At 41.4% G+C, this 16,444-nt stretch overlaps 1 protein-coding gene across 2 annotated transcripts in view; it reads right to left on the reverse strand.

Moving 5' to 3' along the window:
* The window catches only part of APBB3 (amyloid beta precursor protein binding family B member 3), a 77,789-nt gene that overhangs the window by 10,611 nt on the left and 50,734 nt on the right, over positions 1 to 16,444 (reverse strand). For both annotated transcript variants that reach the window (XM_075601949.1, XM_075601950.1), the window contains 5 exons: positions 16,186 to 16,332; positions 13,044 to 13,171; positions 5,801 to 5,915; positions 2,179 to 2,266; positions 371 to 454 (listed from right to left, as the gene is read on the reverse strand). In XM_075601949.1, coding sequence (XP_075458064.1) covers positions 371 to 454; positions 2,179 to 2,266; positions 5,801 to 5,915; positions 13,044 to 13,171; positions 16,186 to 16,332 — 562 coding nt within the window. The remainder of the gene's footprint in view (positions 1 to 370; positions 455 to 2,178; positions 2,267 to 5,800; positions 5,916 to 13,043; positions 13,172 to 16,185; positions 16,333 to 16,444) is intronic.

Consider the following 16,444-nt stretch of genomic DNA (forward strand, 5'->3'; position numbering starts at 1 on the left):
ATATAATTGGAAAATGCCAGTGGTATGTCCAAGAAAGTACTAAACTGGTACGTTCCAGTGATGTTATCACGACTGGCTCATCAGCAACACAGTTGGTGGCAGCCATATTTTTCATCCCAATGTGTTGTAGACCTCTCTAGCAGCGTATGGATTAATACTTCATGGCCAGTGTGCAGTCTTAGACTGGGAAATATCTTCAGATCGTTAATAATATTAATACTATGAATAATAATACCAGTAACAGTTCCTAGTAACAAATAACTGGGGAGTTTATAAAAACAAGCCCAAAAGGTACACTTTGTTTAGTACACCTGCTTAGGTACACGTCTATAGGATAAGCTGAAGCAGCACAACCAGTGCTATAACTTACCCATTGGCTTTGAGACTGACAGGCTGCCAACGTAAATGACTTCATACTTCTGAACAGACTGCTGCACAGCATCCAGAATACCAACTAAAAAGATAGAGTACTTGTACTTATTATCAATTTAAAAAAAAGAGCAATATAGGATGTACAGAGACAACGTTAAGCATCACAGACATGAATTTTGAGGCAGATATGAAACCAGAGAGAGATTTTAAAGCCATGTTCAATACGTTAAAGTGAATGCTTCCTAATTAACAGTATGCACTTTTCCATTTTTTCCCCCCATCACTTTACCAAGTACAAATGTACCCTAATCTTCCCATTTTTACATAACACAATATACAATATGCAGTGTATATAATCCCCATTTGACACAATTTACAGGGTTTGTGTCATACAGCAGCTGCACAAATAGCACCCAAGTGCCCTGCAGGTGTAATACCTTAAAAAAAAAACAATACAAGAGACTTGCAGCAAATCTACACTTCTCCTGCACCAATATGGCTGTAAACACTTTGTGGGTTATACAGCCGCTCCAGCACTTGCTGTGACCTTGCCTCCGGAGAGATCATGTGATCGCGGCATTACTGATGGAGCGGAAGAGGAAAGAACGCAAAACCCTAGAAAACGAGCAAATAGTATACGACATTGCTATGACATCATAGGGCCCCTCGAGTGCCAGATCCCGTGCCGTGGTAGCTACGTCATGGGTCAACCAAAGGGTCAAAGTGTGATAGTGCTGACCTGGTTCTGCCTGCATGAAAACTCCCATTGAGTTGAATTGGAGTTTCCGTGTTGTAGTGTCAAACCATTGGCTCAATGCCACTTTAATGAATAACCCCCCTAGCGTTAAACTGCATACAAACATCCTATTGCTTAAACCAGGGGTTCTCAACTCCAGTCCTCAAGACCCCCCAACAGGTCAGATTTTAAGGATATCCCTGCTTCAGCACAGGTGGCTCAATCAGTGGCTCAGTCAAAGAGCCTGCTTCAGCACAGGTAGATCAATCAGTGGCTCAGTCGGATACTGAGGCACTGATTGCGCCACCTGTGCTGAAGCAGGGATATCCTGAAAACCTGACCTGCTGGGGGTGTCACGAGAGACCAGGACTAACACACACAGGATCAATTCGCCAGACAGAACAACAGGGTTAATAAAAGTGAATTTATTGGAAAACAAGATCCACATCTGTCAATACAGAAACACACACTCCCAAATGGGGTAACTGGGGAATTCCCTGAAGGTCTAGGTGAAGGGACCTCCGTCAGGAGATTTTCCTTGTTCTTCTCCCACTCAGCAACAGACAAAAACATAGAACCTGGTTTTCAGGCCTGGCACATAAAACTCACTAGGGGCCTCCTTCCCCTCCTTTTACACCCCATGCCATAACATGGATACATTAAGGGAGGGTTAGGGCCAGGTGCCTTCAATATTGGTGGGTTTAACCCCTGATTGGTGGGTTTAACTGCCACATGCAGAAGTTACATGAAAAATGTTACATGGAAAGGTCAGCATGAAGCTTGCAACATTTCTCTTGAACACAGAGTTAACCCCTAGTCCCCGAAGTGCTGGAACCAGGTATAACATACACATCTATTATTGGCAGGCAGGTATTGGCCGGCTTAACCTTTATTCAAAGCAGCCAAATCTACCCCTACCGTCACAGGGGGGCCTTGATGATTGGAGTTGAGAACCCTCAGTTTAGAGGTTTCAGATTTGCCTGACGAATATTCTGATACGTGACTTCCATAGTTCGTAGAATATACAATCCACAATGAAGGAATGATCTCTGTTATGTTTATTCGCACACCTTGCTGAGGTAGATTTTCCGGTGAGATAGTCTCCAGGGTAACAGACCGAGTGATGGTATTATTTGCCACAGCTCTTTCTGCCATAATCTGCAAGCAAGAAAAACGTCTGTATCATTGGAAATCTATGACGTCTATTTCTCAATTTTAACGTAAAAATTACGCGCAGATGAGTAACAAATGAAAGCGTTTTGGTGTGTGGAAATATATTTAAAAAAAAACGATTTTGATGTGTTGTGCAGATGGTGCGTCTTTAAAAACATTTTTTTAACTAAGATTAAAAAATGTACGCATGGGGTGGAGTTAAAGGCGGAGTTTAGAGGTTGTCGTTGGTGCACATATGCAAATGAATATGGATTTAAAAAAATTACAACCCAGCGCCACTATTGTACGCCAGAAATGCTTCACAATTGTCCAGCCAAATTTTCTTGGCATGAAACACAAATGCAAGCAGACACAAACAAATCTTAATGCATTTATAGGTATGAACATGGCGCCTATGAAAACGTGCACCAAATGTACAAGAACATGAATAATGTAAGAAAAAACATCCAGGCACGCCAGTGGTCTTGGTAAAGAGAAAAAAAAATATTTATTTGAACAGGATCCTGTAGTTGATTCTGTACAAATAAATGTATATTTTTCTTCACCAAGACCTCTGGAGTGAGTGGATATTTTTTCTTACAGTATAGAACAGTGGTTTACAACTTTTTTTGGGTTAAGGAACCCTATATCATAGTGTGAAATTCTGAGGAACCTCAACTCTCTCTAATAGTGTTTCTGGGATCAGATGCATTGTAAGGAACCCCAACTCCCTCTAATAGCGCGTCCGAGATCAGACACATTGTACGTAACTTCAACCCTCTCTAATAGTCTAGATGCATTGTAAGGAACCTCAACCCTCTCTAATAGCGCATCTGGGATCAGATGCATTGTAAATTCTTCTGTATTTGGTACCAACCCGGTGTATAATCTATATATCTATGTTACTGAATTTTATTCAGAGTCTCGCCTGAGGATAGTGTTTGCCAAATCTCTATTTACAGTACAAAACCCTTGAAGAAGTGTCCTGTGTAAAGCGAAACATACATGTGTGTAGCATCTGATAGCCGTAGTCAGGCACTGTAAGGCTTGGTCCTCACTGGCTGATGCTGCAGCGCCCGCTATTGCAGGCGTTGCGGGGATAAGAGCCGCCCATCAATGGGGCCGGGCCCGCTGCGAGGGGCAGCCGCCACACTGCACGGTGCGTTTTTCAAGCAGACATTAAAATTGTGATTAGAACTAGCGACGGAGCGCTAGGCCACGCCCCCCAGAGCTTCAGCCAATAAGGAGCGAACCTGCCGGTTGACATCATGGCCGCGCCCCTGTCACTCCCCCATCACGCCCCCCCCCCCTGTCTTTTCCCCTGCAGCTCACTGCAGACCGGAGAACGCGCCACCAGCCTGGCAGATACGTGTGCAGCGCAGGCAGTAGGGCCTTAGCCTAAGAAATTGTCTTTTTCTAAAAAGAAGTCTAAGCATATGCAAGCGTATGAATGAATGATTACAGGACAATTGTTGAAATGATGTCTTATAAAAGATAAGATTGTTTTAACACTGGAATGAGTTTAAACGTTATTTTTGTAGATTCATTACATGTGAAGTCTATTCTAATAACAAGAATTGACACAAAATGTCATACTATGGTTTTAAGTTGATTGGGCTGCCCTGTTCAGGGTGACACCGAGTGATTAACAATTGTAGGTCCGAGCTGAGTAAGATGCCATTTAACCAATGAAGATACGCTGAAGTAGCCATTTCAGTACAAGAAGCTTTAAGCTCCATATATGTTCAGAAGAAGTTCACATGACATCAGTACTGTATGTAAAAATCATGTTAGGATATAACATTTAAAGTTAAGATGGGTGACTGGGTGGTTCATTTGGATAAAAAGTGAGGCTTAGGCTTGTTCTATAGTGCTCCGATTCCTTCGCCGTGCGCTCGTGCGTCAATCACAGTTGGCTGTGTTTGGCATCCGTCTGTATAGATGGGAAGCGCACGCACAGCCGTGAGCGGTGGCGCAGCAAACAGGAGAAAATATCATGAAAATTATATTTTCGCGCTGCTGCCAGGCCGCAGGCCAATCAGAGCGCGCCCTAACACTGTCACGCCCCCTAGCCGCCCGCGTCACTGCCTGCAATATCTCAACGAAACGCGCGCACCACGTGCATGCACCACTATAGAACTGCCCTTAGAGAAGGATGGCAGGAGACCGGCAGGGAGAATGATAACATCATGAAGAGAGAGAAAGACGTGTTAATATCTGGAGAAGATAACTACAGAAAGCTACTATGTGCAATGAGTCTTAAGCATATATCTTCATCTATTTGAAACATCATCATCGCCATTCTTACTATTTTTGTATGTAAGTAATTATTTTCAAAATAAATGTTTTGTTTTATTGTGCAATGACGAGAATGCTAAATCCTCTTATGCTGGAGTTAATCTTTAGAAAAGACGTAATTAAGGACATTTAACAGACATCACCTGTTCACTCGGTAACTATGAAGGAAAGAGACAAAAAAGTATCCCCTTTGATTGTGGCACAGTAGACACCTAAATATAAAACTCGATTTTATTGAAATAAGTTGACTCGGTAACTAGCAAGGAACGTCAGTCTCCAATACAAACAGAGCACCATATATTCCAACGGGGGGCTAATAACTTTTTAGATTACACAAATATATTGAAGTTATGTAGACGTTATTTATTAGGGGCCTACTCTCTTCTACCTACCCTTCTTTGCCATCCTCTCCCTCCTCTAAATACCAGAATAGCGTTGTAGACAGGGACAGATGCAACACTTGTACTGTCAATAGCGATTTGGCAATCACTATCTTCAGGCTAGACGCCGAATAGTACAAAGTATCCAGTAACACAGATTTATAGAATATCTGTGGTGTATCAGTAATTATATATTTACAAAGGAAGCTGGATACAATTATCTCTTAGGCTGAGTTCAGGGTGCCAGAGAGAGGAGTTGGAGGGCGTGCGTTCGCGTGTGCGGGCGTCAGTCTGCTGGGCGATGTGTGCACATCATCCCCAGCAGACCTTTTCAAGCATTCAGGAGGCTGGGTGACAGACAGCAGCTTAGGGATCGGTGTTGCTGTGTTGAAATCATTCTCAAGAATGATTTCATTGGCTGCCGAAGTACCAGTGACGCTGCTGCAGCTTCAAATAACAACTTGGGTTGTTTATTGAACTGTAGCAAGCGTCAACTCCGTACTTTAGGTGTTGTTTGCGACAGGATGGCTGTGACCAAATATCCTAGTCCGCACGCTAATGTCACATTTTATTTTGCCTCATCAAAATAATATAATAGCAGCAGTCCTCTTATCATTTTGTGTAGTGTTTTCTCCGCTTTTACAATATAATTGTAATATTAATTATTATAGTTTGGTTTAACTCAAGACATCATTTCACCTTTGACATTAGTAGCAGGGCAGTGAGTGATCATATTCTTTTGTAAATATCCACTATATATACCACCTGCTATACACCGCTCTGTTCAATCTAGATTCTAAGATGTAGCAACGACGTCCTACAGTATTATTTGCAACAAAGTCAACAACTCATAATTCCATACCTTGGAGCACATGTCATGTAGGACACTGGCAATGGCTTTGGCAGGGACATCACAACGGAAAACATGGCACTTTAACATGCAAGTATCCTTATCATTCGCTACAAAGGCAAAATCCCTGAAAGAAAAGGGACACGGGGACATAGCATTGAAAATAGGTAATAGGGAGGTGTGCTTCATTTGACCGCATTATGGCACTTCAAAAGGTGCTTTGGGTGCAACTAATTGTTATAAGCCAATAAAAGGAGAACTGGCTACCAAACTTAAATAGCTGAGTTTTATCATTTAGTGGTATTAAAAATAGGGAAACATGGCAGTACAGCAGAAGCATATGAGTAGCACCATAGATATTACTAGACACGATACATAAAGCTTGGCCCCCTTCAGAAGCACTTACCAAAATGCCCTCCTACTGTTTCTGTATGTTACTCCTACATACCAATTAGATTGTAAGCTCCTCGGAGCAGGGACTCCTCTTCCTAAATGTTATGTTTGTCTGAAGCACTTATTCCCATGACCTGTTATTTATATTATTTGTTATTTATATGATTACCACGTGCATTACTACTGTGAAGCGCTATGTACATTAATGGTGCTATACAAATAAAGACATACAATAAAATACAATACAGTATATCAAGTCAATTTGGACTGCTTTAGTATTTCATGCACCAGCTTGCAATTTGGAAAGTGGCTGTTGAACTAGTAAGACTTTATTTTGCCTTTACTTGATATGGAACAAAGCTCTCTGACTAGCAGTATGTGTCATCTATTCTAAGCAACTTCCTTACACATGATGCAAACTCAAAAACACCCCCCAACAAAAACAATATTTTTTTTCCGCTTTGCATCTCACATTATTGGGAGCTTGCTAGTTGCTACATTATACAATTCTGGCTAGTGCAACTTGTGTTACAATGTTAAAATGTTCATACAACACAATTTGTTGTTGATATTTCCTTTTAAAGCTGCAGTTCAGTCTTTTTTTAATTTTTTATTTTTACTTATTTTTTTAATTTAATAGTTTCATGTGGGCAATCTCTAATTACCTAAAGAACTGTATAGCTGCCAGTCAATTCGTTCTCCATGTATTGATCGGCGAAATTTGGCAAAATCTTTAGAGAAGGGATATGTTTTTCCTCTGCTTCTGTCACTCAGTGGAAGCTCATGAATATTCATGAGCACTCCTGCACTGACATGTGCTAGAGGGAGGGCAGGGCTGACAAAGGGGTGCCAGGGCTTGTGACAGGACATGAAGGTGCCTTAGTAAATGCTTGTTAAAATAGAATACAAGAAAATTGGTCTTTCAAAGTTGTTTTTTTAAAAACAGAAAATGCTAAAAGTATTTTTTCTTACTACAGAACTGATTTATTAAAAAAAACACACATGCAGGATATTGACTGAACTGCAGCTTTAAGGGACTGATTCAATATACCCCAAAAGTGGCTGATTGCCACCCCCATTCAACTCAATGGAGTTTTGGCTGATCGCTATGCGGTATATTGAATTACCCCGTAAATTAGTGTTGGTCACTCACAATATTTAAACAAATCAGATACGTTAGTGGGCGGAGAGCACCGGCAATATAGTTTTTTTGATCTACTTCTTCAGCAGGAGAGCTCTAGGAACAACCTCATGTTGCTTGATCACCGCAGCACAGATATCTTAATGGACATCTCCATGGTTCCAGTCTTAAACACCTTTCCCAATCCCAAGTTACTAAGGACTTCCCAACGAACCACCACTTCAATGTGATCAATCCACTTTTTACTGAGTTTCTTACTAATAAGTGTGAATTTTTCTGCTTTTGCAATACATACATTTGGGGAATTTCTTTTTACATATTCCTTTTGTATCCTGATGCTATTTTGCATCAATATTGCCCCAATGTAGCAGCTGAGAACTTTGACAAATAGTAATAAACACACAAAGCACTGGGTCTGGTTTTACCAAGATGTCATTAAGTGCATGGAACAGTTTTAAATGTGTGTACTTACCTGTCTCTTTTAGCATAATGGATGGCAAGCAGTGGAAAGAAAATGAGAAACAAATATTTCGTTACAAGGATTACTTTTCCCACATGTTGAAAGCTTCATTGTGTAGTCTGTTTGAAATTTGAATGTTCTCAAAATGTGGGATCAGGTGTTATAAGCCATGTGGGAACATTTCTAGAAATAGTATGTATTAGTAATAGTATATCCATGTGAATGGGCAAATGTCCCTGTATCTATTTACAGGCTGCAATCGGTAATGTGGAGGGTTTCAGGCTATGTATGTGAACCCCCTTTGGGATTACCATGGCTTTAAGGGGTTAACTGTGTGGGTCCACACAGATTAAAGCCCCGTTCCGATTATATGGTGTTGGGGTGACTCAGCAGATGTTAAGCCCCACTCACTGCTGCCTGGAAACAGTGACGTCATGATGACATATATATAGATAGGGGAAAGCTTCTGGAAGCCAGATCCCATGAGTAACAGGAGTAGAGGGATCTCACTGTGAATATTGTAAATATGTTTATAAGTCTAGTACATCGTAAGATTCCCTTTTATTGTTTTATAGTAAGAGACAGTACCCTGGTTAGGTAGTATCCCACAGAGATGGCACCCTTCACCATTAACGATTCATGGAGAGGCAGCCTATGCCCAGAACTCAACAGTCAGTTGTCCCGAAGCATGGTTGGATCAGCCCCATCAGAAGGTCAAGAGCTGGCTCCACTCCAGACTGCCACAAGGTGGTATATAGTACCCGAGGGAGGGACACTTATCACTGACAGAGGGAGAATAGCACCAGGTCTGACATGGGGCCCATACGAGATGGAGCTCTACCGAAGCCCTCCAGTAGAGGGCTTCCGTAGGTAACCAAGGGAATCGAGTCTCAGCCCCTCCCTAGCAGGCCGAGATAGGGGCAGCTAGGGAAGTAAGGTTCAGACCGCATTAGGCAGTATGCAGTTATGTCTATACCAAGATCCATGTGTATATGTATGTAACAATAATGCTGCTGTTCAATGACTAAAGTTCCTGGCGCTCATCAATGCTATATCATCAAACAGCCACAAAATCCCACACACCGACAAGGTACCAACTCTGAGAGATGTTGATGTAAACTCCCTAGGATCCAGGCAGGGAGAATTACATACTGTATGGATGAAACTTGAAGCCATGCTTTTCACAGACTATTGACTTGCAGTTATTTAAACTGAGGAATATACTGTATATTCTTTTTTGCACTCCTGGTTAAGTAACAAGCATGTGCATGAGACAATTATCAAGATTCATAGAACATTCAATGCATTTAAGGAAAACAAACCTATTGGGCCACAGATTGACATAGTTGCACTATGAAACAGCTGTTATAGGTCGAACTGCAGTGCATCAACCTCTAAGCCATTGGTGGACAACAGGTGACCCGGGGCTGCTTGCGGCCCTTGGGGCTTCACTTGCGGCTCCCAACTGCTGACCATCCCAGCAGCCCACTGTTCCCTGTGCAGAGGGAGTAGAGATGTTGCTGATTTGGATAGCAGCTTCTTTCCACTCCCTGAGCTGCCTAATGACCATGCTAATCACTAGTTCCAAGTGTAAGAAGAGGAGTGGGACACTATTCATCAGGCTGACTGGAGGGTTGAGGAGAATCTCCTACCAACGGCTGCAATGTCCCTTCTTCCTGTGCATCATATATGTGAGTAATGTGCACACTTCGAGGGCCACGGGCTCCACCTTTATCTACTCCTTCTTGCTGCTGGGGATCTCCCCTAATCCTGAACCCAGACATACACACCTGATTTCACCCATGCCTCCCTGCCATCTCTTCCCCTGTAAAATGTGTTAACCCTCTCATTTTAATACTGACTAACCTTAAAACTCACCCCACAAAGCATCCCAATAGCCGGCACTCATGGCTATTCACCCACACTTAGTCACTCGTACCACCCATTGTGGCCAAGCACTGCCATCTACAGCACTTATTCCCTCACTGCTATCTCTGTAAGTTCCCCATCAAACCTCTTAGATTGTAAGCTCTTCGGGGCAGGGATTTCCTTTCCTATTGTCTGGTTTTGCTGCACTTATTGTATTATAATTCCCTGTACTGTATTCTTTGTGAAGCGCTGAGTACACTTTTGGCGCTATATAAATAAAGACATACAATACAATTGCAGCCCATGCTGTATATCATGTTGCCTACCACTGCTCTGAACCCACTAAGAAGAGAAACAAATTCTGTACAAATTGCCTTTCGTTTTTGCCATTTTCTGCCCTTTTTACCCTTATCACATCTTCACTGTGAAATCCGTTGAAAAAATATATTGAACATCAAATGTTTTTTTTAAGAACTTCTTTGGAACAGTTGTTGCATTCTTCCATCAGCCAAGTGGAGGCTCTTAAATAGCCCCTAACAAATCCAATAATAATAATAAATAATTGTTTGTTCTTGTATAGCGCTGCCAGTTTTCCGTAGTGCTTTACAGGCACAAGTCCCTGCCCCGTAGAGCTTACAATCTATGTTTTTGGTGTCTGAGGCACAAGGAGATAGTGACTTGCCCAATGTGACAAGGAGCTGATGCTGGGAATTGAACTCAGTGTCTTTACTTACTGAGCCGCTCCTTCTTCACATGCGGCATAGATGCTGCATGGATGCTGCATGGATGCTGCATGGATGCTGCATGGATGCTGCATGGATGCTGCATGGATGCTGCATGGATGCTGCATGGATGCTGCATGGATGCTGCATGGATGCGGCATGGGTGCTGCATGTGTGCTGCATGTGTGCTGCATGTGTGCTGCATGTTCCATGTGTATTTTTTTATTGGCATAGTTAGATATAAACTACATTTTAAATTCTGAAACATCCAGTTATGGAAGAGTGATGGTACTTGGCATACAGAATACGACTTTCTTCTGTTCCCACCCAGAGTACCATCACCTTTTTATTTACCAACATACAATTCCAGGTTACTTTTTACAAAAGAAGGGTTTCTTTTTAAAGACTCTCCCTTTTCATATGTTTACAGCCTAAATATTGATAACATTTATTTTTTTTGTTTTATTCTTTTTATTTTCAGTTTACTGTTTATATTCACATAACAAAACTTGAGACAGGGGGGTGTATAGAAAGAAAAAGCAGGGCGTGGGAGAGGGACATGGGGAGGGAAGAGGGCAGATTAACACGCATAGCAGGTAAGTACAGTACATCCGTTGGCACGTTGGGATATTGCATGGGTTAATATAGCACTCATTTCAGCAATAAGATGAATACACTTGTGTAGGTGTCAAGTTTCTGTACCTGGAGAGATGGCGAATTTGGAGGTAAGGTTTAGGGGAACCCACATCATAACATCACCTGGGGCAGGGTTTATTGAACATGGACATACTATCATATAAATACCAGGGTTCCCACACTCTATAATATTTTTTCTCGGTGCCCCTAATGAAACTTGTTATGTTTGCCATCGACATTATGTACCATATCTTATTTAATATTTCATCCAATGAGGGAGGGTCTGTTTTTTCTCAGTTTCTGGCTATTAGACATTTGCCGCATTTAGTATGTGTGCAATTAACTCCATAGTGTGCCTGTCTAATTCTTGTAAGCCTTTGAGGAGAAGAGTGTGCTGCGCGTCCCTGGGAAGGGTAAAGTCTGTTATGTCTTCTCTGAGCTTTGGTATCCTTTTCTAAAATGATGGGACAGAACCATAAAATATGGATGACGTGCTTTTTTTGGCTACATTCTCTCCTGCATATCCGGGAGTGCACAGGGTAGATTTTATTAAGCTTAGTTGGGACCAGGTACCACCTATAGAGAAATGTACGATCATTTTCCTTTATAAGGACACATATTGAGGATTCGGCAATGCGCTTCCATATTTTTTCCCAGTCCTCTAAGTCCTGCTCCTGCTGTCGTTCGTGCCTGTCCAGTGATTCAGAGTCTGTGGTGTATAGTGCGGGATAAAGCATTGAGATGAGGCCTTTTTTAGTTGGCTCATTAAGACAAACACTCTCGACCTCTGTGAGTCTTCTTGAGATTTTATTTAAGTCTAATGATCTCATGAAATGGGCTAGCTGGGAATATTGTAAGAATGTACAATTGTAGAGTGTATTTCAAATAGTTTTGCCCCAGTGTTTAATAAATGTAGATCTTTTACAAATCAGGCACCATACCACTACTTTTGAAGCCACTTTGACAACTGGACACATCAGGGGAAATAGTGGAGAGAGTGTTACATGTAGAGTGCTTTCGCTGCAATCTATGGCACTAACCACAGCACCCCTGATGAAGCTTAATCAAAACACGTAGGGTGATCTACTGTGCAGGACCGAGGACTCAACCAGCCGGACGCCAACCACCGCGAGACTAGAGTGAACCATCACGTGACATGGATGTAGTCTGTACAGGATGACATGGCGGTGATATCGGGTCTCCATTGTGCCGAGTCCGGTGTACTGAAACTGCGCTTTTAATTCTGATACCTTGTGAGTGCACTGTGCATCTCTGATACCTTGTGAGTGGACTGTGCATCTCTGATACCTTGTGAGTGGACTGTGCATCTCTGATACCTTGTGAGTGGACTGTGCATCTCTAATACCTTGTGAGTGCACTGTGCATCTCTGATACTTTTAGAACTTTTTATTAAAACTTATTTTGCCATACTTTCTGTTCCTCTATCGCCATATACTAATGCTCAGAACTCTGAAGGACAGAGGAGACGTGAGTGAGTTTCAAGTCTTTGGAGTGGGGATTGCCCTATTTTTCACAGATCACATTATGTTTATTCTTTTTGTTTTTTTCCTTTGCGTTATAGGTTTTTTCTTTTGAACTGTAACCTATGGTACTCATTGGAACTGGAGCTTTTATAAGGGTTGGAGATAAAGTCCAGCAAGGGTCTATGCTGTACCACAGGGTGCATAGATCAGACATCTAGTCCCAACTCACAAACACTACATGTAACATGCTCACTAGTTACTAGCACGAATAATGGGGATCTAATGTCCCACAGCTTTCAAAACCTTCCAATCCTCTTCTTAATGGTATTACAGGTGATAGTACTCATGAAGAAGAAACCTATGAGGTATGGAACATTCTGCAGACACTATTACACTTATTATGTCTATGATGAACGCTCTCGTTTGTGTATTATCTACACTCTACACTTCTCCAGGACCAATATAATCACTAGTACTGTGTATTCCACCTAGTCAATACATTTTCAGTTAGTCAGTATAATGTCATCAGATAATACATTGACCATCTTACCTGCCATTATTGCAGCCAACACCCCACACACGAATGTTGATGATCGGTTGAGAGTGTATTAAACTGTGATCTAATGGGTCCAACAAGCTCATGGTGTCTTTCTTTAAAACCATCACCATGTTTTGTCCCTAAAATAAGAATGCCTTTATTCAAAATGCATACATCTAGGAAACATAAAACCTGAACTTAAAATATATATTTATTCACCAGTAGTCCTACAATTACAGGAGTTATTGAATTAACAATTTGTACTTGTATCTTGTTCTTTCAGTCACAGTATTGAAAAAAAAATGCAACTTGTATAAACGGGAGCATGAAGTTAATCTAAAAGTGAAAGGGGTTGCCTTATATTTCACCATTCAAATTAATTATAACCCACATGTACACTTGAAGAATAGAGACATGCAATCTTTATTGCATCAATAAGCAGGCTCTGGTCCTACCTGATGATGCCAGGAGCAGAAGAGAAAGACATTGGAGCAATCAATCCTACACATGAGCAAGTACCCTTAATACCAGTCGTAGGGGTCATCAGTGTTCAAGCACATGTGATGTTCCCTCAATGTTATGTTAATGCAGTATAAATGCTCATAGAAATTCCATGGACGGTGGCACCACACTGCATTCCTCATATCGCTTAAATATGTCAGTAGTTCCAAACTTTGGTATATGGCCCTGATTTACTAAGTGATGCTAACCCTTTGGGAAAATTACAGCCCATTCCCTTGGAGCTCTGAGATCGTTTGTCAGTAATTAAACTAAATCATTGAATGCTTCATCATCAATTTCCTCAATTAGTGATAAAGTAAATGAATGAATATGTCTGGATAAAATAAGGTTGTCATGGGATGTACTGTACAGTATATGCAACTACACATATACAATCTTAGCAAGCTCAAAACAGTATTCTATTTTTAAAATGTAGGAGCAGTATACAGTATGTGCTATTGTTTTTTAACCAGTTATAACTGCATTGTAGCTCACACAGAGCACATACAGTACTCCTAAATGTTAACCCCTTAGGAAGCACATACATGTCACACAATCCATGCTATTGACTATAAATCAGGGGTGCGCAAACTTCTTGAGCTGCGCCCTCCTGCCCGGTAGCCGTAGCGTTCGCGCCCCCCCCTCGCCAATGACTCGGCATCAAATTACGTTGCAGGTCATGTGACGTCACGTGACTCCGCAGCGTCATTTGACGTGCGTTGCCATGGCGACGTGTCGTAGAAGACCCGGCTGGCAGCAGGTAAGTGAGTTACAGAGGCCTCGCGCCTCCCCCCGGCATTTCATTTAAATGCCGTGGGGAAGAAGGCGGGGCCTCTGCAACCGCCACCCTTATGAAAAGAAAAAATATATAGAAATGAATCAAATCATTTTCCATATTGGATTTGTATTGGGGATTCTTTGTTTAGTGTATGTGCTGTATACAAGTGTGGATAAATCTTGATACTATGGTGACATACCAGTATGGCCAGAAGAAAGGTCATACTAGTAATCTCGTGGCTGTAGACAGGTCCAGTTGAAAAACATGAGTTCAGTAGAGAGCAAATAACTATTTAATAAACAAACATGTTTTGTAAACGACGTAAAACTGATGAGATTTACTGAAAGAACCTCAAAATTACTTTGCATTGTTAACACACGAGACAGCAATGTTTAACAGTTTGATATGATTTCCAGGTGCCATCGCTCTCAAAATCAACATTAAAGTCGCACACATCACGCGGACTAGTGGCCAGTTACTGTACAAGTGTAGCCTTTTTTTTCTCTAAAGAAGAACTAAAAATCTACTGACATAAATCATTTTAGCTTTCTATATTGCCACCTCAGCAAAGATACTGGCTGACTCAGGGATATATAGTTGCTCTTTCACCTCCCAGATTCCTCTGCTTGTGTTATTGTTGCTGTTGCAATCCATGCAATCCATGCCGGCAGATTTTGTTTCGCATTTTTTCTTCGTATAGAATTTAAGCAGGGGGCCTCCATAGCTGAAGCCCGGTAATTTCTCCAGGGACCCCCTTCTTTCGGAGATACTTACCTCTGAAGTAGGTGCCAGTAGTCGCTCTCTTCGCTACCGGGGTTCACAATCTTCAAAGATTTCCCACCCTGCGGACCAATAGGAAGCCGTGACATCATCGGTGCGGCATCCTATTGGCCCATGTGACGCGGGAGCTTTAAACGTTAAAGCTTGCTGAGCCGGAGCAGCTTACGGCACCTACTTCGGAGGTAAGTATCTCCGGAAGCAGGGGGTTCCTGGAGCTGAAATTAATGGGGTTCAGCTCTGGAGACCCTCTGTTTTTAATATATATATATATATATAGTACGTTACCATCCAGCAGGGCAGCAGAACAGCAAAGAGAGACAGCACTCAGAGGTAAGTCAGCAAAATAATGTATTGAAACAGACACAAAAAGCCGACCTTTCGATCCCCAGAGGGATCTTCTTCCTGGGGGTGTGCACATATATAAAATAAGTATATAGTTATGGTGGGTGAAAAAGGTGACGAAAAACCCTCCACCGTATAGCAAATAACAAATAAAAAATATCATTTGTGAGCACATTCACATGTCTTAGACATATGAATGTGCTCACAAGTGATATTTTTATTTGATATATATATATATATATATATATATATATATAACTTCACCAAAAAATTGCCAGCATGGATTGCTCCTTTAATGGCTCTCCATCCCAAGTGAGGGAAGTGACATCATCAGACTGGGATTAGAGTTTAATTCTATCAGCCATGATGTTCTATCCCAGGTAGCCCAGACTTTTAGATGGACTTTCTTCCAAATGTAGGAATGTTTAGCCGGGTCAGCAGAAATGTAAATAATCAATGCCCTTTCAAAACATAACGAGACAATTTTTGAGAGTAGAGGGGAATACACCTTTTAAAGGTTTCTTCAAGCATGTGCAAAGTCATCATATTGATTCAGGTCTGAAAAGTCACAGAAATATTATTTTCAAGGTAGCAAACCATAAACCTGTTTACAGTACTTCCACCCATGGATGGTATAAACAATGGTATCTCCTACATGGGACACTAATGCTATCACAATTCATTGGGAATCCATGCTGTGCTGCCCTACAACCTCTCTAGACAACATTTGTAGATAAAACAACTATAACTCACTTCATTTGAAGGTCCTGTTATATCTGTACCATCACATTTAGTATGGGAAAGCTGTTGGATGCAATTGTTAACTGTAATACTGCTCTTTCCAGGTGCCAGGTCTTCTTCAGGAATTTCCACCCATCCGAGACAATGAACTGCAAAATTCTGAAAAAATATAGAAATAATATGATCTATTTTTTGGCGTTTTAAATACGTTCTTCCTTTATCTCCTTTAGGGCTATATTAACCCAACACTTACTGGGACCAATAAAATGGT

This window comes from Ascaphus truei, chromosome 5, assembly GCF_040206685.1.
Source record: "Ascaphus truei isolate aAscTru1 chromosome 5, aAscTru1.hap1, whole genome shotgun sequence".
Taxonomy (NCBI): Eukaryota; Metazoa; Chordata; class Amphibia; order Anura; family Ascaphidae; genus Ascaphus; species Ascaphus truei.